Source organism: Colletotrichum karsti (genome assembly GCF_011947395.1).
Source record: "Colletotrichum karsti strain CkLH20 chromosome Unknown Scaffold35, whole genome shotgun sequence".
NCBI classification, from domain to species: domain Eukaryota; kingdom Fungi; phylum Ascomycota; class Sordariomycetes; order Glomerellales; family Glomerellaceae; genus Colletotrichum; species Colletotrichum karsti.
In genome coordinates this window covers 295,530-320,677 of record NW_024065935.1, presented here as the reverse complement: position 1 = coordinate 320,677, position 25,148 = coordinate 295,530, and the positions used below count along the sequence as shown (strand labels likewise).

Below are 25,148 nucleotides of genomic sequence, written 5' to 3'. Positions count from 1 at the left end.
AGTGCTGTAATTCCATTCCCGTCCCCTTTACGCCCGCCGTCATCAAAAGACGTCCAACATCAACATCACACATGATAAGAAAACCAGACAGACAGTGTTGTATCCTTTGGCAATCAGTAGGGCGAGTCGACAATGTCGTCCCTGCCCAGCTTGTAGCGACCGCTCTTCGGCGTGCTGATGCGGCCCGAGTCCCTGCGTCCCATGCTCAATCTGGCCCAGCCGGGGCCGGCGATGCTCTCGCGAGTGGGGCGCTTGAGGCCCTGCTTGCCGACCATGTTAACCTCGTTAGGCAGGGCGACAATGACGTTCTTGTCCGATCCATACTTGAAGTCGTCGGCCTTGACCTCCTCAGCGTAGCGCTTAATCAAGTAAGGCGCCTTGGCACCACGGACGACCTTCTTCAGGTTCCACTCTACAATATAGGGACCAGTGGCTGTGATGATGCTTGTCTCTTCAGCGCCCGCTCCGGTGTTGAAGCGTGCCGGGGTGAAGGAGACGGGCTTGCCGGTCTCGTGGGCGAATTGGGCCACGTGCTCGGGGGTGAGAGCCAAGCGGCGGGGCTGAGGCTTGGAGTCAGCCGCGAAGGACTTCTCGAATCCAAGCTTGCCCTCATTTTTGCCCGACTTTTGCATAGCGTCAATCAGCAAGATGTACGTTCTGCAAGTTGCTAGGACCCAGCGACCGTCTGCGGAAGTATCGAGGCCGATGATGGCCTCTCCCAAAGCAGGAATGTGCGTCTTGGCGTTGATACCGAGGCGATCGAAAAGACGAACATCTCCCTTGTTGGACGCGACGGCGATGTATCCCTTCTCTGTCGTTGAGATGGCCGAGAAGTCGTTCTTGGATGCGTACTGCTTGAGCTGGGAGTCAACCAGCTTGGAGCCTGCCAGACGGGGATCGACACGGTAGAGGGCATTCTTGGAGATACCGAGGAAGGTCGGCTCGTGGGTCATCTGAGCATACTTGTTCTCGGGAGCGAAGTTAAGAACGGGGATGTCCTCGTGCACATTCCACTCATCGACGACCTTGCCGTACTCCAGATCCATGCGGTAGAGCTTGTTGGGGTCTGACTCGTTCTGCAAGATCATGTTGCGATCCTCGTTGTGAAGCATGACCTTCTTGGGGCTGAACAAAGTGCCCTTAGGAGTCTCGACCTTGGAGATGTTTGTCGAGAACTCCAAGTTGTTGTTCGGTGTGTGCTTGAAGACGCCGATCTTGGAGCCGCGCACGACGAACGAACGGTCATGCTTGTAACCGACGGCGAGCTGGGAGTTGACATTGCCGTCCTCGTCTTTGGTTACAAGGTCATCCTCTTCCTCGTCGCTGTCGTAGTGCTCACTGCGCTGAGCTTCGTCCTGGGCGTCCTCGTAATCCTCCTCCTCTTCCTCTTCTTCTTCCTCCTCCTCTGGGGTATCTTCCATCGTCAAGTCGTTGAAGGCGTCCGTGATGTACTCCTGCTCTCGTTCCTTGATCCTCTCCCACTTTGTCTCATTGAGCTGCTCCCACAGGGCGCGGAGAAGAGCGTCCTGAAACCGCTCAAGGGTGGGCTGGTCCTTGAAGCGGAGTAGCCAAGAGTACGCCGAACCGTCGGGCGAGAACTGGTTGAAGATGAAGGACAGGAACTCGAAGTTGAAGACCGGGTTGATGTCTGCGACGATGGGGATGCCGAGCCAGGCGCGATCCTCGCTCTCGATCTGCAGCCAGTACTCCCATTTGCCGATCTCAGTGACGGTGGCGGTGACGGTGCCATCTTGCTGGACAAAAGAGCCGGAGGGGAAATCGAAGAAGTGCAGCTCTGCGCTCTCGGCAGCGTAGGTACTGAGTGCAGGCGGTGCCTCGGCGGATTTGGGCGGACCCATGTCCTTCTTCTTCTCAGGCATGGTGGGCATCTTCACCGGCGTCGGTTCTCTTTTGGCCGAGGTGTTTGACTGCTTCGGCGGGGTCTGCGGTACAAAGAGGCCGTCAGAGGAGTCGATCGACCGAGCCAAAGTCGGGCTGTGAATGGGACTGGCGGGTGGAATCGGTTGCTCGTCTTGGAACTCGAACTGCTCGAGGTCTGCGTCGGAGGCGGTGGTGTGCGGCTTGCGGTACTTGCGCTCGTACTGGCACTCCTTTGCAATACGCTCAAACTGTGCGACTTGGCCAGGAGACACGACGTTATCGCAAACGAACTCGAAAACGTCGCCGGTGTCACCGCTGAGATCTCGCCAGGCAAGAACCTTTTCCGAACCCTCGCGGAACTCGACACGGAAGTGGAGAGCTTCGTCGAGGAGGAACGTCTTCTCGTCTCGCTCTGCAGCGGCAAGTGCGTCGATCTCGGCGTCTTCTCCTTCCTCTTCAGCCAGAAGCTCGGCCTCGCCTTCCTCGTAGACTCTCTGGATGACGAGCTGGTACTGGAAGTCCTGCGCGGTTCGTCGGATTCGGGCGGCGGCGTCCTTGAAGATGAGCTCGGAGTAACCCTTGGGCGAAAGCGGGCGGACGAGGTAGAGCTGTCCTTGGGGGAGTTCGATCAGAGACTCTTGGTTGCTGGATCCAAAGATGAGTTTGCCAACTGTGAGGAGAAAATGTCAGTAAAAATGTCAGGTTGATGGCGCGAGGCACGGAAAGTGGAAAAAGTCGCCAAACGGCTGGCCGCAAACGGTGATGACGAGCAGGCCCAACCAACAAACACCTCGAGTGCGGTAGAGCAAGAGTGGTAGAGTAGAACAGGGCGTTGGCGCCGGCGTTGGTGAATGGCGGGGTAAACTTACCGTTTCTGAGGACAAACATTTTGAAGTTGGAGAGAGGGGCTTGTGATGAAAGCGGGTAAGGTCGTGGAAGCTATTGCCAGTATTTATGGATCTTTGCAAAGCATTCCCGTCCGACTGGGATGAGTGAGAGGGAGAGACAAGACGATGACGGCGGAAAATCCCAGACCTTGGCCACGAAACAGAAGAGAGAAATTAGGCACTAAAGGTTCGGCGGCGGGAGGGAAGGAAAATGCGTCATAACAAATGGCTTCCTGCGTTTGGGGGTCACGGTCCACGGTCCCTGCTGATGGAGGGGTGAATATCACATGTGGCGGTGCACGTCCCTTTTTTCCTCCAATTCTTTTTCGTCACGGCAACCTGCGGATACGTCAGCCACAGCGACCGGGGTATCACGTGGACCCCTGGAAGCTGGGGTCTGGGCCCAACACGGAAGCGACACCTCAGTGCCACCTACTGCCCTCCTCGCAGGCAGCACTTGCCTTCCGGGTTCTTCTCTGCAACCAACCTGGAAGTTGGCATCTGCGAGAAGCAACGTTCTTTCCTCTGATGAGTAAGATGCCTCAACACTTGATCTTGATTCGGCAGGATCAGCCTACCAGCTGAATTTCAGTTTGAATTAATATGTCTGAAGGGAATTAAGCCAACCCGGAAGGTTTGAACCACTACCCGCGAGATCGAACGAGGTGTCTCTCTTCGTTTGCGCTGAACGAGGAGTGCTCAAACCTTTTCGGGAGAAATGATAATTGAGGGCCATTTCTCCTTCCCTGCTTACATGGACACTAGAAGTAACTGCCTGGTGTTGGCCCAGCCGCTTCTATCCGTCCGCTGTTACGCCACTGAGTTGTCAGAAACTGGGAGACATCACCACCGAAAATCACGAAAGCATCCGACATACTGCGCGTCTTCCGGAAATAGTTTGAAACGATGAAACGAGAGTGACCATGCTATGACAAAAGATCTCAAAGTTTTGCGCCGTGAACCCAGACTACAAACAAAAGCCTACAACTCATCAGGGGTGTTTGCGACATTCTCCGCCTGTCCAATCACTTCTTGCGCATCATCCGCCACCTTCTCAATCTTCTCGCCCTCTTCCTTGACAATTTCGGCAGCGAAATCCTCCGAAATCAACTTGGCAACGTTCATTCCCATCAGCGCGCTGGTCTCCATACAGGAGATAAAGCTCTCCATGCCTGACAGGTAGTACAGGCCATCCCTCAAGATGGGGTCCTGGAACGTGACGCGGGGGTACTCAATGGGATACGAGTTGAAGACGTGAGGATGATACCACGAGATGGGATCAACCGTATCAGCGCTGCCGTCCCCGGCCTTCTCCGCAACGATGCTTGCTGGCACCTTGACGCCAAGAAGCTGCGACAAAAACTCTGCAGTGACCTTCTTGGGCGAGAAAATCTTGTAGATGTACTCATCCTTCAGGGTTTCGGGGTTCGTGGCGGTTCTCAAGGTGCTGATGGAGTAGAACCCGGCCTTTCCAGCACCCTCGGCACCTGCCTTGGCCTCATCCGCGGGGTTGAGAGTGGTGAGAACCGTATCGGGTGCCTTGGAGCCCGGCTCCATGCCAAAGTACTCCGGAGACAGGCGGAACGGCGAAGCGAAGAGCGTGACGTGCAGCTTGGTATAAGGGATCTCGTCGATCTTGTGCTGGAACAAGTCTTCGGCGACGCTGATGTCGCTGTACTGCCAGGGGGTGGCGATGACGACGTTGTCGAAGGCGACCGGGTACTGGTCGGCTTCAGCCTCGGCCTCGGAATTGGTGCTCTTGCTTGAGAGCAGATACTTGGAGCTTGCCGGGCCGGACTTGACCTCGATGGAAGTCACAGAAGTATTGCGGTTCAATGTCGCGTTGCTCCTCTGCACCATGGTGTGGAAAATCTGCCAGTTGCCGCCGATGACCTGCTTGGAACCTTCGGGAGCCATTGAGACCATGGTCTCGAGGCCGTGGATGTACTTCAAGTTGGAGGCATAGTTCACGCGGGTCGCTGCTTGGATGATGTGCTGAGAGAAGAGCTCTCCAATCTGACTGATGTGAGAAGTCGTTCGCAGCTGGTTCTGATGGTTTCAGACGTACCTCGTTATTAGCGAGAAACTGGTCTCCTGTAACAGAAGTGGCCTTCAAGAGATCCAGCTCAAAGGCCCTTTGGGTAAGCGAGCGGAAGGGAAAATGAGGCGCCTCATACAACTGCAAGAAAGTCGCAACTGTTGACTGGACAAGCTTCTGCGCCTTGTAAGGAGCCAGACCGTATTTCCAGAAGAGCTTTGCCAGATTCCACCACTCCCAAGAGTTGTCGTCCTGTGTGTAGACAAACTGCTCTCCGTCCCAAATGCCCAGGAACCCGTCAGTGCCGGATTCGGGTTCCTTCAAGGGAAGCCCGAAGCGTTGGCTGGCGTTGAAGAGGATGTGATTAGCCTCGATGAAAATGGAAGCACCCAGTTCGACTTGCTCGAGCGGGTTGCCGTAAGCTTCCACGGTCAAAGTTCGACCGCCAATATGGTCAGTCTTCTCGAATACGGTGATGTTGACTGGGATGCCGTCCGCTTCGGCGTATTGCTGCAGGTAGTAAGCTGCGGAGGCGCCGCCCGCTCCAGCTCCTGAGCAGTGTATCAGCGGCAAGAAGTTCGAGAGAATGGCAGAGGCGTTCACGTACCAATGATGGCAACCTGCTTGATGTTGCTGTCAACGACGGCGATCTCAGCCTCAGTCTCGGTCGCCGGAACGCCAGTCAAGCTGAGCGCGGAGAGCACAGCTGAGAGCTTGGACCCCCACATTGTGTAGCGTTGAATTGTACGTCAGTTAAAGGTTGTAATTTGATGAATTAGTTCAGTTAAGGAATGATGAGAATGAGTAGGAGATGGAAGACGTCAATACATGCTTGGGTGATGAGAATCACGAAAAAGGGAGCATGAATAAGATTCGTAATTCATGTCCCCGGGAGGTCCCCAAATGAATTAAACTCAGGGTGAGTAAACAAACCGCCGCTTTATTGGAGTCTGTCGTATCACTGCGTGGCTTTGCACCCTCCTGGACCAGGGTGAAGCTCAGGGGAAGACTTGACTCCTTTTCAGTCTTCCATCAATCGGATACAAGTCAATTTTAGATTTCTCTTGAGATCAATCACCACAGACAGTTTTAAGGAGGAACAAGGATGTAGAAAATTAGTATAAGGTAGCTTCCTATGAAGCTCAACTCGTCTTCCCAGAGTCTCAGCACAGCTGGAACATCCTCCCATAAAGCGGCGGTTCTGTCATCCAGTGGAGGTTTCATTTCAGGTGGTCCCCAGAGACCCCCAAAGTCCCTGCACCCGCCTGCCGTGCAGCAGCCGTCAGCCGCTAGAGACGCACAGACCATGGAGAAGGTGTCGCCCCGTTCGATGCATACAGCGAAGAACGATCTTTATGCATGCATCTAAACAGCTATATCCTCTAATGGTGTCAGCCATCACTCAGGCACCGAGCCAGCACCTTCCACCGTGGCTGACCGCCTGCCACCTCAAGGCAGAAAAAAAGTCACCACCACAGTCCCGCATCTGAAGCTCCCCGGCCAGGTTGACCTCGAGAACACTCCACGCCTGGTCGCTAATCCAATAACCTCACCGACCGATACCCCCCTCACGATCCCCTCGACGACCTCCAGCGAACATGTCTGCGGCCCAACTGCTCAACCCCAAGGCCGAATCCAGGGTGCGCCTACCTTTTTTTCTGCCGTCCCGGTGTGTGTTGCTAATCATTGAAGTAGCGGCGGGGTGAGGCCCTGAAGGTCAACATCAGCGCCGGTGAAGGCCTCCAAGATGTCCTCAAGTCCAACCTCGGCCCTCTGGGCACCATCAAGATGTACGACTTTCGAATGCCCGCTTCTTGGAGATAGTTGCTAATATACCGCAGGCTTGTTGACGGTTCCGGTCAAGTGCGACATACCGCCCCTCTTCCCCTGGACCGCTGCTGATGCGCCCCGAACAGATCAAGTTGACAAAAGACGGAAACGTCCTCCTCAGAGAGATGCAAATACAGAATCCCACCGCCGTCATGATCGCGCGAGCTGCGACCGCCCAGGACGACATCTGCGGCGATGGAACGACGTCGGCTGTTTTGTTGATTGGCGAGCTTCTCAAACAGGCGGACAGATATATCTCGGAAGGCTTGCACCCCAGAATTATCACCGATGGTTTCGAGATTGCCAAGGTCGAGGCTCTTAAGGTGCGTCACAAGCGGAGGAAAATGCACTCGAAGATGATGAATTGACTGGTTTTAGTTCCTCGATAGCTTCAAGCTTTCCAAGGAGGTCGACCGCGAGCTGCTCCTCTCCGTCGCCCGCACATCGCTGTCCACGAAGCTCAACTCCAGCCTTGCGGCCAAGCTTACTCCCGATATCGTCGATGCCGTGCTCGCCATCTACCAGGCTCCCGCCAAGCCCGATTTGCACATGGTTGAGATCATGAAGATGCAGCACCGTACTGCCTCCGACACCCAGCTCATCAAGGGTCTGGCTCTGGATCACGGCGCCCGCCACCCCGACATGCCGAAGCGCCTCGAGAACGCCTACATCCTGACGATGAACGTGAGCTTGGAGTATGAGAAGACCGAGATCAACTCCGGTTTCTTCTACTCCAGCGCGGAGCAGAGGGACAAGTTGGTGGAGAGTGAGCGCAGATTCGTCGATGCCAAGCTGAAGAAGATCGTCGAGCTGAAGAAGGAGGTTTGTGGCAACGACCCCAGCAAGAGCTTTGTCATCGTCAACCAGAAGGGTATTGACCCTCTGTCTCTGGACGTCCTGGCCAAGAACGGCATTCTTGCCCTGCGCCGCGCAAAGAGGAGGAACATGGAGAGACTGCAGCTCATCTGCGGTGGTATCGCACAGAACAGCGTCGACGACTTGACGCCCGACGTTCTGGGCTGGGCCGGCCTTGTCTACGAGCAGACCTTGGGCGAGGAGAAGTACACCTTCATTGAGGAGGTCAAGGACCCCAAGTCCGTTACCCTTCTCATCAAGGGCCCCAACGCACACACCATCACCCAGGTTACCGATGCTGTCCGCGACGGTCTCCGCAGTGTCTACAACATGATTGTCGACAAGAGTGTTGTTCCCGGCGCTGGCGCCTTCCAGGTGGCATGTGCTGCGCACCTGAAGAGCGACGCCTTTGCCAAGACGGTGAAGGGTAAGGCAAAGTGGGGTGTTGAGGCTTTCGCCGACGCCCTCCTCATTATTCCCAAGACCCTGGCTGCCAACGCCGGTCTCGACATCCAGGATGCCCGTAAGTTTGATTCTCTTCTCATATCACTGATGCAAAGCTGACATTGGACAGTCGCTGCTCTGCAAGACGAGCATGCCGACGGCAACGTTGTGGGTTTGGACCTCGCGACGGGTGAGCCGATGGACCCCGAGCTGGAGGGTATCTTCGACTCCTTCAGGGTGTTGAGAAACTGCATCGCCTCTAGCTCCAGCATTGCATCCAACCTGCTGCTCTGCGACGAGCTGCTGAAGGCGAGACAGATGGGCAGACAAGGCGGCCCGGGACCTGGTATGGACGGACCTGAGGCATAATGAGTTCACCGGATTTCATTGTAAACTACTGGCATGGTAGACAAAAGGGCGTTGCGCTTAGACCTGTCATAAGCTGAGAATTGGAATGATATCCATTTACGAAGAAAAATGCCGAGTGGATGCGCTCAATCCTGTCTCATTGATGCTTTAGCTTGTAGTGACATGAGCGGTGGTTGTTGTCTTGACCCCTCGCCAAGTGCGATAAGATAAGCCCCGCATCGAATATTTTGAAGTGCCAAAAAATCTTGACCCCACGTTCGACGGCCCAACCCAGCAGTTGCACGGCACACGCAAACAGCATGGCAGACTACGATAGCGATTCCTCTCAAGAGGAGTTCACCGAAACCAATGTGCTCCTCGGCTACGCCACTAAGGATGCCGACGACGACACAATTAGCCGTCTCGGCGGCCGACCCGTAAGTACTTACCGCGCAAAACAGCTTCCTTCGCGTACCCCGCCAGAAAGCGCTCGTCGAACTGACTGCGAATTCGCAACTCTAAAGGACTGGCTGAACCCCGAGCAACCGCCCTCCGCAGCTCTCGCCCGCTGCAAGGTCTGTGACGACATTATGGTCCAGCTCCTTCAGCTCAACGGCGAACTCCCCGAAAAGTTCCCCGGCCACGAACGCCGCCTCTACGTCTTCGCCTGCCGCAGGCCGACCTGCCGGCGCAAGCAGGGCAGCATCCGCGCCCTTAGAGGAGTTAGGATATCCAATGACGCACCTGCAGTCAGCACAAAAAAGGCTCCCGCGCCAAAGGAGGAGAAGAAGAAGGACGAGGAGGAGAAACCCAAGAACGACGGCCCAGGCCTAGGCAGCGCCCTCTTCGGCGGCGGCTCTGGCTCCTCCGCAAACCCCTTCTCGAGCAACTCGAACCCTTTCAGCACGGGATCCTCAAGCAGCCCCTTCAGCACCGCCGCGCCGTCCTCAAACCCCTTCTCGAAACCCGCCGAGAAGAAGGAGACCCCGGAGCCCGAAACGACCACAAAGACAGACACAGACGCAGCCGCGGAAGCCCTCCCCAAGACCTTCGCGGAAACCCTCTCCCTAAACAACCCTCAAACCCCCTCCGGCCCGCCGCCTCTCCCGGAACCCTGGCCCGAGACCTCCTCCTCCTCCTCCCCCAAGCCGTACCCGGTCTCTTACCTCGCGGACGCCGAGTACGAGACGCTGGACCCGGAACCGGCCGCCGTGCCGCAGAACGCGCGGATGGAGGTCGACGCGGACGGGCCCGGCGGCGCGGGCGGGTCGGCCGACACCAAGGACGTGTTCGAGTCGTCCATGGACGCCGTGTTCCAGAAGTTCGCGGACCGCATGGCGCAGAACCCGGAGCAGGCGATCCGGTACGAGTTCGGGGGCGCGCCGCTGCTGTACTCCAAGGCGGACGCCGTCGGGCGGGCGCTCGCGGCGTCCGGGGGCCGGCTGCCGCGGTGCGGGAACTGCGGCGCGGGCAGGGTGTTCGAGGTGCAGATGACGCCGCACGCGATCACGGAGCTCGAGGCGGAGGAGCTGTCCCTGGAGGGCATGGACTGGGGCACGATTATCGTGGGGGTTTGCGAGGCGGATTGTCAGCAGAGGGGGGTCGAGGTTGGCGCGGACGGGTATCTTGAGGAGTGGTGCGGTGTTCAGTGGGAGGAACTTGCGAAGCGTGGAGTGTCGGGCGTGGAATCTCGTCCGGAGTAGGTTAGACAAAAGTATGCAAGACACGTGGAATGATGAACTTGTTTGTATGACATCTCAAAATATTTTGTGGCATGTCTCATATTCGGGAATATCCTCTATGGCTCCCAATTCCAAAGGTCACATTGAACGCCGGTAATTTTGCCGCCATGCTTTCTCTTCCAGCCCTGAACTCCATGAACGGAGCCGTCAAGCAGCCAGGGGGATCGTCTCCCCTGATGTCCATCCTCTCGCCCTCCACGTCTCCTTTTTCATTCTACCTCTCTTCAAGCAGTCTCCTCCCATGATCTCCGGAGAACCCTCGAGAACATGTCGACGCTGACGTCCTCCCTGATCTCGGCCTTCTTGGCCTCGTTCTCTGCGTTGCGGGGGATGGAGACGACGCCGTTGTCGCCGACGGTCCAGCCGGCGACCTCGGAGGCGAACTTGGCGGTGGCGTCGGAGCTCAGGCCGAGCCAGGACTCGAGCTGGGAGAGGGAAACCTCGCGGAATGCCTGGGAGACCTGGCCGGCGATGTTGGCGCGGATGAGGTCCTCGAAGCCGGAGATGTCGGCGATGAGGTCTGCGCAGAGGTCGTCGCCGTCGATGGTGTTCCAGAAGCGGGCGTACTGGGCGCCCTCGAGCTGGCTGTTGAGGGTGCGCAGCTTGGTGACGGCCTCGTGGAGCTCGCCCTGGGCGGCGGCGGAGGCGTTGATCAGGTGCAGGGCCAGGCTGAACTGAGGGGAGGGGAACTGGGTCATGGCCTTGACGAGGATGTTGGTGACGATCTCGTCCTTGATGCGGTCGGGGTTGAGCTGGTACCTGTTTTGGGGGAAGAGAGAAGAAACTTGTCAGCGTATCTGCTCGAGAGGGCGCGCGTGCTATGTGAGAGATAGTATTTCCGGATTTTATGTTCAGGTATCACCACGGTTTGACTTCAGTTGCGGTCGGTAGTTCATGACGGAACAAACCGGCGCAGGTCAGGTAATAGGAAACGTTGATGGTCATCATGTAGAACCGGCGCAAGACCAACGAGACGGGGGCCAAGGATATGAAGAGGAGTCGACGTCGAAAGGAGGTGATGACGGCGCGACGAGTGGTGAAGGGCGAGGACTCACAGCTTCAGGAGTGTGCGGTTGGCGTTGCAGTCGCAGTACTTCTGCTCGCACTGCTCGGCCAGGTAGCCCTCGAGGTGGACGACGGCCTCGGGGTTGTAACGCTCGAGGCCATTGATGATGTTGACAATGTATTCGGGCCGCTCGGGCGGATCTTCGCCGTTCAACATGGCTGCTGGATGGTTGTGCTGTGGTGGGCGGGGGGTATCACGGGGGTGTGTGGTGTAGGTCGGATTCGAGGTTCGTTCGTTCGTTCGTGGAGGGGGGGCTTCACGAGAGAAAACCGCTTTGGTGGGGCTGGTGTATTTTTGCTGAGGTGGTTCTCTGCCTCTGCGGACCGCGCGCACTTTGGCGACCACCAGATTTCTCAAAGTTTGTGTGTTAAAGTGTCGCTTGACAAATCGGGTTTAGCCTTCGGGGATAGGGGAAAGGTGTGGCCGAGCTGTCAACCGAAGTCAAAACAAGACGATGCTGACTAAGCAGCTGGATTGGGAGCTTGGACCCTTGTTTTCTGGTGCAACCGGCGTCATTGACTGAGACGGCCTGCAGGGGTAAGATCGTTAGTTACCTAGTAGTGAATAGGAACAACTCCGAGATGATGTGACTTTGTTCTAGAATTTCACTCACTTGAATCCGAATCTTATCTGCGTCACGTCCTTCGTTCTTTCCCCGTTTTAGCATGGTTGCGGTTTTTATTTTGCTCCGTTGATCTCGCCGCAATGCCCAGCCCGTCCAAAAAGAGGAAGCTCAACGACCAGTCTTCATCCGCAGTACCCTCGAGGGGATTGGAGTACTTTTTCTCCAAGCAGAGGCAGAATGGCAGTTTAACGCCAAAGGACACGCCAAAAGAGCCACTCGATAACACGGCGGGCGCTGATGCGGCCAACAACGGACATTCGGAACTGACGGATGAGGAGCTTGCGAGGAAACTCCAGGCCGAGTGGGATGCCGAAGTGCAGAATGAGAGAGCAGCCTCAACGCCATGTCCAGAGCCCGAGAACGAGACGGCGCCCCAGGAAGCTTCCGTTCCAGTTGACCCGCCAAAACCAACAGTTGTCCTTCCGCAAGCACCCAAGAAGAACACCCTGTCACTGTCATCCGTAGCCAACGCCGAAGACACCGCTTCATCGACGATACCACTGGACCAAAGCCCATTGACGTTTGACCCGTCAGAATTCGTGCCTCTGCTCCAAGAGCAGTGGGCTTCAGAAGGGGGTCATGCCTCGTACGCATTTCTGACAAGATGTTTCGTCCTGGTGAACGGCACGCAGAGTCGAATCAAGATCGTGGACACACTGGTCAACTGCATCAGGGTCCTAATCGACGCCGATCCGGAGAGTCTGCTCCCGGCCGTCTGGCTTGCGACTAACGCAATATCACCTCCTTACATCTCCTTGGAACTTGGTCTCGGTGGGTCAGCGATATCGAAGGCGCTCAAGCAGGTTTGCGGGTTGGATTCTCGTGCTCTCAAGGCGATCTACGATAAGCACGGCGACGCGGGTGATGTGGCTTTCGAAGCGAAGAAGAAGCAAAGTTTCACCTTGCGCAAGCCCAAGCCGTTGACCATCCAGGCTGTCTACCAGTCTTTAGTGAAGATCGCGAACAGTCAAGGCCAGGGCAGCGGCGAAGCCAAGCAGAGGATCGTTGATCGGTTACTTCAGGATGCCAGAGGTGGCGAGGAAAGCAGGTACATTGTACGGACGCTTTGCCAACATGTAAGTCACTCTTTCCTGTCACACATACAACTACTGACGCTTATCGCAGCTGCGCATTGGTGCTGTGAAAACGACCATGCTGATTGCTCTCTCTCGAGCATTTCTATTGTCGCGTCCTGCAGGGGCCGAGTTTCCCTTACGGTCTACGAAAGACCTGCAGAAGCTCAAGAAGGATGAGCTGGCCGAGGTGTGGAGCAAAGCCGAAGAAGTCGTCAAGGCATGCTTCGCCCGACGGCCCAACTACAACGACCTTGTCCCGGTATTGTTGGAGATTGGCGTCTGCGATGAACTCCTCCTCCGTTGCGGCCTCACTTTGCACATACCCCTCAGACCCATGCTGGGCAGCATCACAAGGGACCTCTCTGAGATGCTTACCAAGCTTCAGGGCAGAGACTTTGCCTGCGAGTTCAAGTACGACGGCCAACGTGCGCAGATCCACTGCGACGAAAAAGGCAAAGTTACCATCTTCTCGAGGCATCTGGAGCTCATGACGGACAAATATCCGGACCTGGTCGCCTTGATGCCAAAGATTCGTGCTGAAGGCGTGGACAGCTTCATCATGGAGGGTGAGGTCGTCGCGGTGGACAGAGAGTCTGGAGAGCTGAAAAACTTCCAAACTCTGACCAACCGCGCGAGGAAAGACGTGGCCATTGGAAGCATTCAGGTAGACGTCTGCATGTTCGCGTTTGACCTGATGTTCCTGAACGGGCAGCCGTTATTGGATAGACCGTTCCGAGAGAGGAGGGAGCTGCTACGGTCCATGTTCATCGAGGTGCCTCACCAATTTACCTGGGTCAAGAATCTTGACGCAACGTCGCAAGACTCGGACGCCGTGTTGGACTTTTTCAAGCAAGCTACAGACATCAAATGCGAAGGCATCATGGTCAAGATCCTCGACAACCTGACAGACATACCATACCAAGGCGACGACACGACCGAGGCCGATGGAGAAACCGTCGAAGAGCCAAAAACACCGTCGAAAACAAAAAGAGGAAAAGCCAATAAGGACGAAGAAGCCCCTAAAAAGAAAGGCCGCCGCAAACCCCTCCTCGCAACATACGAACCCGACAAACGCCTCGACTCCTGGCTCAAGGTCAAGAAGGACTACAGCTCGAGCTTCGACACCCTCGACATGATCCCCGTGGCGGGCTGGCACGGACAGGGCCGCAAGGCGAAGTGGTGGTCGCCCATCCTCATGGCCGTACGCAACGAGGACACGGGTTCCCTCGAGGTGGTCTGCAAGTGCATGTCGGGCTTCACCGACGCCTTCTACAAGGCCAACAGGGAGTTCTACGACGACGGCGAGGACACGGGCGAGCGGAAGAACACGCGCGCCCGGAAGCCCGCCTTCGTGGAGTACTCCGGCCCCGAGCCCGACGTGTGGTTCGAGCCGCAGGAGGTGTGGGAGATGGCGTTCGCGGACGTGACGCTGAGCCCGACGTACACGGCGGCCATCGGGCTGGTGAGCGAGGAGCGCGGGTTGAGCCTGCGATTTCCGAGGTTTTTGAAGAAGCGCGAGGATAAGGGGCTCGATGAGGCGAGTACGAATGAGTTCCTCGCCGGGCTGTGGAGGAAGCAGGAGGCCAAGGCGCCCGCGAAGGAGGTTGCTGGTGATGAGGTTGAGGAGTGAGGTATGAGAAGCGGATTGGTGCGTTTGTGTCGTTGCGAGATACCATCCAAGAGTAGACATGTACGAGACCTGATTCGGCACCACCTTCCTCGGAGCCGACGTTGTGATCTGCGAGAACTCGGAGATAAATTGGGGCATGCGGCCGTCCTCACTTGCTGGAGAGTGCTTGGCATTACCGATGAGGCGGGTGAGGACTGGCATAAATGGCTTGCCGCATGGGGCTCTCTTGACTACTTCCGATACCCGGATACGGCTGGGTGATGAAACGTGACGAGAGATCGCGCCGTCCCCCTTTAGTGAGAGCTGAGATGCCGCTACCCGTTCCTCGGAGCACACCCCTCATCCCACCTCAGCCGATTTCCACTATGGCCGTGGACGAAGAACAGACGCCGCCGGAGACGTACCTGGTGAAGCGAACGGCGTACTGTCCGAACAGCGATCTTCCCGTGTTGGTATACCGAGGCGTTCTGGGGGGTTTGGATGAGGATGGGGTTTCGGAGAGACTGCAGAGCAACGGGTGGGTGAAGAAGGTGAGTTGTTTGTTCACTTTGTTTTCGATCTTGGTCGCAACTTCGTACGAAATGAGAGATGTGCTGATTGCGATTTGTATGCCAGGGTACATGGGGTACCATCAAGTTGCAGCATTTTCACCCAAACACACATGAATGCTACGGTTCGTCCTCACAACCCAGAGAAGTGACCAAGTTTCCCCGACTGACAAGTCCCATAAAACCAGGTATCTTCCAAGGCCGCTCGGAACTGGTCTTTGGCGAGGGCAGTTCCGACGCGCCCGGGACTGGTGTAAGATGCCAAGTACGGGCCGGCGACGTCGTCGTCGTCCCCGCCGGGGTGTCGCATGCCTCTGTCCCCGAGGATGAGTCGGCGGCCGGGGAGGAGGACGAGTACCGTTACGTCGGCGTGTACCCCGAAGGATCGCCAGACTGGCGGTACGAGCTGGGCAAGAAGTCATTCGAGGAGAAGGGTGGCCTCGTCGAGGAGGTTGCGGGTGTTGGTGTGCCGCGGCATGATCCCGTGTATGGGCTTGGCGGGCCGTTGGTGACGATATGGAAGACATCGAGGGGTGTTTCTGCGGTTTAATCGGTGCTTCTTCGTTCAGTTTCGTGCATATGCTTTTGGATCGGTACAAATGCTTTTCTGTAATAATATAAATGCTCGTCTGTACTGGACAACCACGGGAAGGTATGTTAACTTCGTTTGCTTGCTCTTTCGGTTTAGAGTAATTCGCAACCGTACGTAATACAAGTAGGTTCCAGTTCCTCATGAACACAATTTTATACAGAGTGCCTAGCCACGAAGTATGTGATTTAGTCTGGGCTGGGCCAATCCGAGGCACAATCCCATCGTCAAACGCCCACCCAACCCGCGCTCCTTCCCAACTTCCACGTTCAAAGGTATATGCCCCTAAAAAAAGGCAGCGCTCTCACCACAAGTTCAACAGCGATAGCCCGTCCGCAAGGTCAGTTGGCCGAGTTGGTGAAAAGCGTCATACGCAGCCTAGAGGCCCTATAAGTACCACCCAAATTCGAGTCTCTAGTATCTTGTGTAATAACTCGAGGTGGCGCGCTATAGCAGCGCGTTGAACAGATCCCCCGTTCTGTTTTTTGCGTCGTTTGACTACTGTTGTCTTTATTTTGCTCTTCTTCTTCTTCTCCCGGTTTTGAAAATGGATTGGAAGCTATACAATTTCGCTTGAGGTGGAGATCATGCTGTTTTGCTTTTTGTTTTTTTGTGCTGCAGACGATGGTGACATTTCTCTAGAGCGGTGTAGGACTGGAACCCCAGACGAGCGAGTCCCTCATTCTGACAACATTTATTCGAATTGTTCCTGGTCTTGTCTCTTTCTGTCTGTCCTGTTGGCTTGGGAGCGTACAAGCGATACGGATCCGATCAGGGGCGTTTCCAGACAAACACTCTCCTCGTTGAGCGGAGGTCCGGTTAGACTGGCGTCTGGGCTGGGCGCAGGATCACAGAACTTTCAGATGTGCACCTTCCATTTTACTGATCATTATTTCTACTGAGAGCACTTACTCTGCAGTCCGCCGCAGTTCTCTTTATCCCCAGAACGACTAAAACCCCAAGCTGGCGTGATACGACAGACTGCCGGCTTCTTAACAGGTTTAGATTATCCTTCCCTTCCCCCATTCCCGGTTCGCGCTTCTCTTGCCAAAAGAACTCCGAGGCGCTTGAGAGAGAGAACGGGTTTGGAGTCATTTCCCGATTGCTGATTCACCTTCGAGGTCGACGCGAACCCGGTACTCGTCATAGGGCGCAGGGGGATGGATGGCAGCAAGGTGGAAGATCCCGTGACATCGGTGTTCGGATGAAGCGAGGATGGCGAGATCGATGACCTCAGGTAGCCGTCTTGGTGTCATTACTCGGTTGATCTGATCCGCAGTTCGAACTCGCCGTCCGCCGTTCCGTTGGCGGTCTGGGGCCTGCTACGTCTGCGCATGCCTGGTGTAATCGTCTGTGCCAAGAGTCTTGGTACCGCGATTGATTGAGCTTGTTTTCCAGCTCAGATCTTTCTCACTTGGTCGCATTCATCCTCTGGGCAATCAAGCTGAAGATTGCTACTGAGCCCATGAAGAGTACTGCGTTGTAGAACTGTAAACACATCATCAGTCGGATGAAGTAAGATGCAACCTCGGACCAACTCACTGCCTTCCTAGAAACTTCTCGCTCTTCGTCATCTGATCTGGCCTCGATAAACAAACGGCGCAGGTTTGGTAATGTTGCCTTGGCGACGTCGGTTGTCAGTATTGAAGGCTGTGAGCTTCAACGGTAATGGCTTACCATGGTGATCCTGGTTGTTTACGTCGTTCAAGTAGGAGGGAGTGGTTTTGGTCTCATGCACTTCAGAATGAGGGAACCGAATCAACTATTAGGAATAATTGCCCTACGCTACGTTCGCGACAATGAGTTTGACAATTTTGCACCAAAAAGTATGTCGAAGATGAAGAGAGGTAATACTGGCTGATGTCAAAGACTAAGATGGCTATGTACCTTGGTATCTCCGACGACGAGTGACCCGATACATGCATGCAGCTGAAGTGGGGCAATGTCCATTCACTAAGCGAATTTGGGCTTGCCTCAACCAGGCATTGCCAGGCTGGCCAGGCTGGAATTACGTTAAGGTTAGGGGGGCATTCAACTGGCAGGTACTCCTTCGACCACCTCATCCTCTTGGCGAATTCCGACGGGGTGCGCTCGCTGCATCTCTCCCAAACATCGACGATAAAAAAAACACCAAGCCTATTGCCGCCACATCACCAGCCGTATCGCATTGGATGAGCTTGTCCAGCTCCTGATAGGACTGGCCGTCTCCCCCCAAACCCCTGATCCGTTCCTGACGCGAGTTCACCGTCTACCGAAAAGGCCGTAGCTATCGAGCCCCTCGACGCCGAGTAATACATCAAACACCATGGCGGTCAATCGCATCCGTGGGGCCTTTGCCGTCCCGAGGAAGGGAGAGACCTTCGAGCTGCGAGCGGGACTTGTCTCTCAGTATGCGTATGAGCGCAAGGAGTCGATTCAAAAGACCATCATGGCGATGACGTTGGGCAAGGACGTCTCGGCTCTGTTCCCCGATGTTCTGAAAAACATCGCGACGGGAGATCTGGACCAGAAGAAGCTCGTATACCTATACCTGATGTGAGTCTCTGGCGAAAAGCAAGTGCCGCGCCCCAGTTGAGGTGCTGACGAGTCTGAAGGAACTACGCAAAGTCGCATCCCGACCTCTGTATTCTTGCCGTCAACACTTTCGTACAGGACTCCGAAGACCCAAACCCCCTTATTCGTGCGCTAGCGATCCGAACGATGGGATGCATCAGAGTCGACAAGATGGTGGATTACATGGAAGAGCCCTTACGCAAGACGCTACGAGACGAGTCCCCCTACGTTCGCAAGACGGCTGCCATTTGCGTGGCCAAGCTTTTCGACCTGAACCCGACAATGTGTATAGAAAACGGCTTCCTGGAGTCCCTGCAGGAACTGATTGGTGACCCGAACCCCATGGTCGTTGCGAACTCGGTGCAGGCCCTCTCGGAGATCACCGAAACCGCGCCCGAGACACGAGCTCTTGTGGTGACGCCGGCAACGTTGAAGAAACTACTGATGGCGCTGAACGAGTGCACGGAATGGGGACGTGTGACGATTCTCACCACCCTGGCCGATTACCCTGCTGTGGACGTGAAGGAGTCTGAGCATATCTGCGAGAGGGTAGCACCGCAGTTCCAGCACGTCAACCCAAGTGTCGTCCTGGCGGCTGTCAAGGTTGTCTTCATCCACATGAAGGCCATCAACCCGGAGCTGGTGCGGTCGTATCTCAAGAAGATGGCGCCCCCGCTGGTCACACTTGTGGCCTCCGCCCCCGAAGTACAGTACGTCGCGCTCCGAAATATCGACCTTCTCCTCCAGGCCAAGCCCGACATCCTCAGCAAGGAGCTGCGCGTGTTTTTCTGCAAATATAACGATCCCCCCTATGTCAAGCTTCAGAAGCTCGAGATCATGGTCCGGATAGCGAACGACAAGAACTTTGATCAGTTGCTCGCAGAATTGAAGGAGTATGCTCTCGAAGTCGACATGGACTTTGTCAAGCGCGCAGTCAAGGCGATTGGTCAGGTCGCCATTAAGATCGAGAGCGCCAGCCAGAAGTGTGTTAATGCCCTGCTGGATCTGATCGCCACCAAGGTCAACTACGTTGTCCAGGAGGTCGTCGTAGTCATCAAGGACATTCTACGAAAGTACCCTGGGTATGAGGGTGTCATCCCCACACTGTGCAAACACATCGACGAGCTTGACGAGCCCACCGCAAGAGGCTCGCTCATTTGGATTGTAGGAGAGTACGCGGAGAAGATCAACAACGCGGATGAGATTCTGGAGAGCTTTGTGGATGGCTTCATGGAGGAATTCACGCAGGTTTGTAACCTTCTCCCGCGGACGAAGTCGCAGGGCTAACCAAGACAGACACAACTTCAAATTCTGACAGCAGTCGTCAAGCTTTTCTTGAAGAAGCCGAGCAACACGCAAGGACTGGTGCAGAAGGTTCTTCAGTCAGCGACAACAGATAACGACAACCCCGATATTCGCGATAGAGCTTACGTCTACTGGCGCCTGTTGTCGGGCGACTTGGACGTCGCCAAGAACATCATTCTCTCACAAAAGCCCGCCATCTCCACAACAATGACCAGCCTCCCACCCGCTCTGCTGGAGCAACTACTTGCAGAGCTTTCCACTCTCGCCTCGGTGTACCACAAGCCGCCGGAATCCTTCGTCGGCAAGGGTCGCTTCGGGGCCGACGAAATCCAACGTGCGGCTATCCGGGAGCAACGGCAAGAGGCTGCCGAAAACCCTATCGCGGCTTCCGTGGCGGCTGCAGCTGCCGCCAACGGCAACCCCCCGTCACAAAACAATATCGAAAACTTGCTCGACATCGACTTCGACGGCGCTGCGCCTGCATCGGCCGAACAGAACAGCAACGTCAACACCCCGGACAGAGTCGCCAGCCCCTCGGGCGGTGCTTCTTCTAGCGCAATGGCCGACATGATGGGCTTGTTCGACGCTCCGCCACCCCAGCAACAGCAGCAAGCCGCTGCCAACCCGATGAGCCCCGGAGCCGCTGGCGGCAGCGGTATGAACGACTTGATGAATGGTTTCTCCGGGCTGGACTTCGGGAACACGGGTTCTAGCCAGCCCCTTCCGGCGGCCATGCAATTAAACCAGACCCAACCCGCGCAGGCACAACCTAGTGAAGGCAACGGAAAGAAGACGAACGAGGACTTGCTGGGTTTGTTCTAGACCTGTGACGAATGCGACTGCTTGCATCAGGAGTCCAGGTATGCTGTTGTGGGCACAGCAATTTCAAATAGGTTGATATATGACAAGAACGAGGCCACGAAAAGCCTGCTTCCTTTTTCCACACCCGTCCCTCGCGAACCAAACGTATATACTGGGAAATCGCGGGGGGGTACCTCGGCCCAGAACACCCTATCGCGCACCCTGCAAGATCGTGAATTATGCCTGCCCTAACCGTGTCCGAACCTCATGCCGCGTCGTCACATGCCGTGCTCTTTCGTCTCGTAAGCCCACTGGGGTATGATATTCCTCCTCGCTGCTCTCTCTCCCTCTCCCTCGTCTCTCTCACTGGGCCACGCCCTCGACCCGTCCGCCTACCGTCCCGTCCAGGGGTGGCCCGTCGGTGCGGCCGGTGGCGGCGGTGTCGCGCTCCCACTCGGCCGGGGTCTGGCACTTTGCGCTCCAGGCGTGGATGCGCGCGATCTCGTCCTTGAGCGCGGCGTTGACGAGGCGGTGGCGCTTGAGGGAGGTCTGCTTCTCGAAGGCGGGCGAGACGATTAACGACGTGAAGGATTGGCCGCAGCCGCCTGGATCGAGGGAATGGTCAGCCGGTTCGGAAGAAGGTCCGAGTTGTGCACCGCGCGCGGATGGGTGTTCGCGGGGCTTTGGTGATCCGGCGGCCGGGGGGAGAGGTAGGTATGACGTGGGGGGGGACGGACGATGGGATCGGAGGCGGGGGTGGGAGGAATGTTGCGATTCACGTACCGGACATGTCTGTCACCTCGACGTGGACGGCCTGCAGGCGCTGAGTGAGGGCGTCCTTGAGGGAGGACTCCGTTATTTGGTCTGCCATTGTGATCGTCCGTCTTCTGTGTTTCCGTCGGGGAGGTCGTGGTTTGGTAAGGTCAAGCGGGTTGGTCAGGTCGCGATAAGGAAAGTTGTCGAAAATCAGAGGTGCTTGGGCGTTTTCGGTGATTAGATTGATTAGATGGTGGGGACCCTGCGGGGAGGGGTGCACGGAGCCTGGCCCCACCTCTGTCGGGGGCGGTTCCGTCATCGGGTTCCGCTGTGTGCATCCCCGTCGACACCATTTGCATCGTTGGCTGGGGTTAGCTTGCTGGTGTTGTTGTTGCCCATCGCCGTGTATCAGATTCATACCGAGGTGTTACTCTCCAGACTCGAATCGTTCTTTGATGGCTCGTTATACCGTCTGCTGGCCGCGCGGTTCAGTGGCTTGACACTCCCGTCAGGTCTCGCCCGGGCGTTGTCAGGATCGCGGAGGCGTGGCTGAGTGTCCGACACCGATGAACGAGACGGAGACGGGGCTCTGCCGCCGCCGTGGCTGGTCCTTCAGGGCCCCTTTTGGAACCCGCGACGGCCTAGAATCTCACGATGCACGGAAGGTTGAACGCGGTGGTCGCGCGGATCCGTGTGCGGCGATCCTCGCTTCGGTCAGCATGCAGAAACGGGCGTCACGTCACCGACCGCTGCATCGCGGCCTGGAGGTTTATCGCGATACCGTTGAAAAGCCAAGGGCGGGTTTGTGGCGCAGAATGAAGTTGATTGAGCCTTGCAAAGGTGTTGCTGAGAGCCTAAACTACGCCGGGTTTTCGGATTCTATCTGTGTACCTCCTCGACAACCTGCACCGAGCCATTCACGCCAAATCACTACTATCTAACCACCATCACCCAAAAACAATATCTAACTACTATACGAAACCACCACTACCAATCTCATTTCCATTCTTACTTATCATCCTCCCACTCAGACTTAGGACGTATGTTCTCCTGTTGAGCCAGATTTGGGTCGGTTGCCGGACTGTCGAGGACTGTTGAAAACATAGGGCAATGAAGGGGCGTGGGAGCCACCAAAAGGGCTGCGAGTCGTAGAGGCCATTCGAGTGTCGATGTGAAGGGGCAATCGGCCTCCTCCCCCAGCGGCATGAGTTTCTCGCACTGGAGAAGGCAGGGAGTGCTGACTGCTGCGACCGCGACGATGACCGGGCACAGGCGACGGGCTAGGGCGGGGAAGGAAGACCTTGAGGTCTGCCTCTTTCTTGACGATGAATTTACCACCAAACCACTTACACCAAACCACCGAGTCCAAGTCTCTCCACACCGAAGTTCCCAACTTGCTTGCTCTGTCTACCTCAACCACTCAGCTCTCCTGCTGGGCAGGATGGGTTGGATAGTCGACAGTTGAGAAACGTGGAACCGAGTACACCCGGCAGAAGAGGCAGCTGGGCCCATCTGAAGGATTGCGCGGGCATGCCTGGGGATGTCGCACGTGGTACATAAAGGCAGGCTTCGAGGGGGGATCCGATTGTACCTAAGGTTGAGGGGACATGGATCCGTGGCGTGCTTCGATCTCTGCCAAACGCCGGTAGAGGTCCTCGGTCTCTTGCAACTCCCGATCTTGCTGCTGTCTCCGATTCCGCGTGACGGCATGGTGGCGTTGCCGATGAGCCCGCTGCGCTATCCGCTGCCGCACCTGTTCCGCTTCCTGCTCCAGCGCTAACCGTTGCTGCTGCCGCGATTCCTCCTCCTTGTAACTTTCGTGCCTCCTCTTTTGATCGGCTCCGATGTCCCGTCGTCTGTCGTAGAGGGTCTTGAAGATGGAGAACTTGGGGTATGGGTGCGGCCACTCCACATCCTCTCCTCCCAGCTCTCTTTCCACATACTCAGCTTCTTCCAAAGGACCGAACACGGAGGGGCGAACCATCCATTCTCGGTATTCCGTCTCCCAGTTGCGAAATTTGACCGGATCGGAGGGACACCAGCCTACGAAAGCGTCTACGCCCTTGGGGCCAAACCGTTCCGCTGGGTGAGGTGGATATTTCAGGTACTGAATTATCTGCCGGTCGCCCAGAGGGCCCTTGGCTGCCTTGGTCAGGGACCAGATCTGAACCAGATCATAGCCACCAATCAGAACAGCTCGAGGTTCCTCCAAGTCCTTATCGGTTTCGCCATCATACATGGTGAGAAAGACATTGCCGGGCTCGAAGACGCCGTGCTTGAAGCCCAGGTGTAGGTGTTGAACATGGCCGTGAAGAGCTTGCTTGAAGACGTTGAAGCGAGTATTCTTCTTGAGCTTCAGGCGGACAATTCCCTTACCGGGCTCCTTGGACAGGTGGAAGTGCTGTCGGTGCTTCTCCTTCGGAACGAGGCAGTTGTATTCATCGCGGTCGCAAAGGGACTCGATGGAGCGGCCAAGGATGTACTCGCGCAGCACGAGAGTGACGTATCTGACGGCTTCGTGGCCCTCGGGGCTCAAGGTCTGCGGGCGCATCACCCAGCAGCCGTAGTAGCGGGGCATGGCGTGCGGCGGACCAGCCCACCCAGCGTTGACGAGATGCTCGAAGACTGCGGCGACCCGAGCAGTCGTTCCATCGGCCCGCTCTCGGTTGTTGTAGGGCGCACCGAGGCCGCTGGGGTAGAAGTTGGGATCAAAGACCTCGGCGGCGAGCGTGGTGGTGATGGGCTCTCCGTTACGAGAGAGCTGGTGATCTTCGGCCGGGGATGAGATGATAGTGCAGCAGAAGACTTGGGATGTCCGGTTGTCGCCGACAGCGACGGTGCTGGTGATTCGAAGCATGGCATGATGGCGCTCGGCTTCTTGGGACTCGGTCCAGCCACGGACCTGGCCCGCCGGAAGATCAGGCGGAAGAGGGTTGCGAGGGTACGCCGAAGTGCCGTGGGGTTTGGTGGGCGTGTATGGCCAAATCTTGCATGTCGTTCCAGGTTTGTACTGCTCTTGCACAGTGATGTTAGGGGCGGACATGGCGGTCGAGTACTCCAGAGGAGAGCGGAACGGGGATAGTGTTGGAATCAGTGATTGATGGGCAGCGTGGGAATCGTTGATGATGAGCACGTTGACGGCGCGATAGCTGCGTTGGTGATGGGTGGATTAGTGATAGCCGCGATGAGAATGACAATGAGATGGGCGATGATGGGTGCTCTTAAGGTGTTCCAGATGTGAAGGGGACAGGGCTACCCCGTATATCTTTTCAGTTGCAGCAAACGGAGATGGATGCCCACTCGTGTTGATGGAAATGGCAGAGATCCATGGCTGGCAAAGTATGGTGAGGTGTGGATAAACCCGGCTGGCTGAAAGGTTATAGAGGAAAGTCAACCACCCGGAACAAAAACCCCAGCGCAGCAAAGCCAAAGGCTATGGCGTAGAAGATGGCCTGCAGAATGATCCGCCTAGAATGACTCTCTGGTGATGGTCCCAGCAGCGACTAAACCATGGACAAGGAAAGTTCTTGTCATGTAGGGTATCGAGTGGCAAGCAATTTTTTATCTGAAGTACCTCGATACATGCATGAGTCCTTGGCTTCTCCAAACTTTGTTCCCGCAAGTCCCAAGGGCTCTTCACACAGCACATGGTCGTCATGGATTTGGACCACATATCAAAAACAGCTTCATTTTCTAATTCGGGAAGTCCATCGGGAACCAGTAGATAGAATCCATTACATCTAGCTAGCGCTCTGGAAAGGAAATGTATTAGAGAAAGGGGAAAGAAACACTCTACCTTGATTTCTGCTTCCCAATCACTCCGCGCTTTGCCTTTCTTCAACTGTTGACTACCTTATTTCTTAAAATGACAGGAAGCTGTCAAGGTTCCACTTGCGATACCGGATATTCATGGGGCAGTCACTTTGGACTGGATATTGATGTGGTCTCCAACATCCCGGTTTTGCTGCCAGAGATTCGTAAGTCTTCTCTTCATGCTGGTGTAGATGTTGACGCGGCGTGGTCTCCAGATTCCTGTTATGTTGTCTAGCCTTGCGAAAGTCGAGTACTGCGCATGTGGGAACGGCTACTTGGCGCCCTTGTCCAGTGCCAACTGGTGTTCCACAACGACCATCTCTCTCAGTGGGCTGAAGACAAAGTGGCTCATGAGTGGTAG

At 56.1% G+C, this 25,148-nt stretch overlaps 10 protein-coding genes across 10 annotated transcripts; 5 read left to right on the top strand and 5 right to left on the bottom strand.

Annotated features, from left to right (window-relative positions):
- Window positions 1–113: 113 nt before the first annotated feature.
- On the bottom strand, window positions 114–2,769 carry CkaCkLH20_09699 (VID27 cytoplasmic protein; the record flags this gene model as incomplete). Its single annotated transcript, XM_038892414.1, has 2 exons — window positions 114–2,551; window positions 2,670–2,769. The coding sequence occupies 2 exons, from the start codon at window positions 2,767–2,769 to the stop codon at window positions 114–116; spliced, it is 2,538 nt and encodes an 845-aa protein (XP_038742297.1).
- A 980-nt stretch (window positions 2,770–3,749) lies between these two features.
- CkaCkLH20_09698 (prenylcysteine oxidase) lies at window positions 3,750–5,534 on the bottom strand (the record flags this gene model as incomplete). Its single annotated transcript, XM_038892413.1, has 3 exons — window positions 3,750–4,784; window positions 4,837–5,357; window positions 5,414–5,534. The coding sequence occupies 3 exons, from the start codon at window positions 5,532–5,534 to the stop codon at window positions 3,750–3,752; spliced, it is 1,677 nt and encodes a 558-aa protein (XP_038742296.1).
- An 870-nt stretch (window positions 5,535–6,404) lies between these two features.
- Window positions 6,405–8,304, top strand: CkaCkLH20_09697 (t-complex protein 1 subunit zeta; the record flags this gene model as incomplete). The annotated part of the gene is made up of 6 exons (XM_038892412.1): window positions 6,405–6,446; window positions 6,502–6,596; window positions 6,648–6,669; window positions 6,723–6,959; window positions 7,015–8,014; window positions 8,066–8,304. The coding sequence occupies 6 exons, from the start codon at window positions 6,405–6,407 to the stop codon at window positions 8,302–8,304; spliced, it is 1,635 nt and encodes a 544-aa protein (XP_038742295.1).
- A 299-nt stretch (window positions 8,305–8,603) lies between these two features.
- Window positions 8,604–9,986, top strand: CkaCkLH20_09696 (uncharacterized protein; the record flags this gene model as incomplete). Its single annotated transcript, XM_038892411.1, has 2 exons — window positions 8,604–8,720; window positions 8,808–9,986. 2 exons carry the CDS (start codon window positions 8,604–8,606, stop codon window positions 9,984–9,986), a joined length of 1,296 nt encoding a protein of 431 aa, XP_038742294.1.
- Window positions 9,987–10,249: 263 nt separating this feature from the next.
- On the bottom strand, window positions 10,250–11,247 carry CkaCkLH20_09695 (eukaryotic translation initiation factor 3 subunit; the record flags this gene model as incomplete). The annotated part of the gene is made up of 2 exons (XM_038892410.1): window positions 10,250–10,784; window positions 11,081–11,247. 2 exons carry the CDS (start codon window positions 11,245–11,247, stop codon window positions 10,250–10,252), a joined length of 702 nt encoding a protein of 233 aa, XP_038742293.1.
- A 549-nt stretch (window positions 11,248–11,796) lies between these two features.
- On the top strand, window positions 11,797–14,422 carry CkaCkLH20_09694 (DNA ligase; the record flags this gene model as incomplete). Its single annotated transcript, XM_038892409.1, has 2 exons — window positions 11,797–12,792; window positions 12,842–14,422. 2 exons carry the CDS (start codon window positions 11,797–11,799, stop codon window positions 14,420–14,422), a joined length of 2,577 nt encoding a protein of 858 aa, XP_038742292.1.
- Window positions 14,423–14,787: 365 nt separating this feature from the next.
- On the top strand, window positions 14,788–15,520 carry CkaCkLH20_09693 (cupin domain-containing protein; the record flags this gene model as incomplete). Its single annotated transcript, XM_038892408.1, has 3 exons — window positions 14,788–14,952; window positions 15,038–15,095; window positions 15,159–15,520. 3 exons carry the CDS (start codon window positions 14,788–14,790, stop codon window positions 15,518–15,520), a joined length of 585 nt encoding a protein of 194 aa, XP_038742291.1.
- Window positions 15,521–17,864: 2,344 nt separating this feature from the next.
- CkaCkLH20_09692 (ap-1 adaptor complex subunit) lies at window positions 17,865–20,239 on the top strand (the record flags this gene model as incomplete). The annotated part of the gene is made up of 3 exons (XM_038892407.1): window positions 17,865–18,094; window positions 18,154–19,360; window positions 19,409–20,239. The coding sequence occupies 3 exons, from the start codon at window positions 17,865–17,867 to the stop codon at window positions 20,237–20,239; spliced, it is 2,268 nt and encodes a 755-aa protein (XP_038742290.1).
- A 342-nt stretch (window positions 20,240–20,581) lies between these two features.
- CkaCkLH20_09691 (BolA-like protein) lies at window positions 20,582–21,089 on the bottom strand (the record flags this gene model as incomplete). Its single annotated transcript, XM_038892406.1, has 2 exons — window positions 20,582–20,823; window positions 21,002–21,089. 2 exons carry the CDS (start codon window positions 21,087–21,089, stop codon window positions 20,582–20,584), a joined length of 330 nt encoding a protein of 109 aa, XP_038742289.1.
- Window positions 21,090–22,565: 1,476 nt separating this feature from the next.
- On the bottom strand, window positions 22,566–24,068 carry CkaCkLH20_09690 (uncharacterized protein; the record flags this gene model as incomplete). Its single annotated transcript, XM_038892405.1, has 1 exon — window positions 22,566–24,068. One exon carries the CDS (start codon window positions 24,066–24,068, stop codon window positions 22,566–22,568), a length of 1,503 nt encoding a protein of 500 aa, XP_038742288.1.
- Between the last annotated feature and the right edge of the window lie 1,080 nt (window positions 24,069–25,148).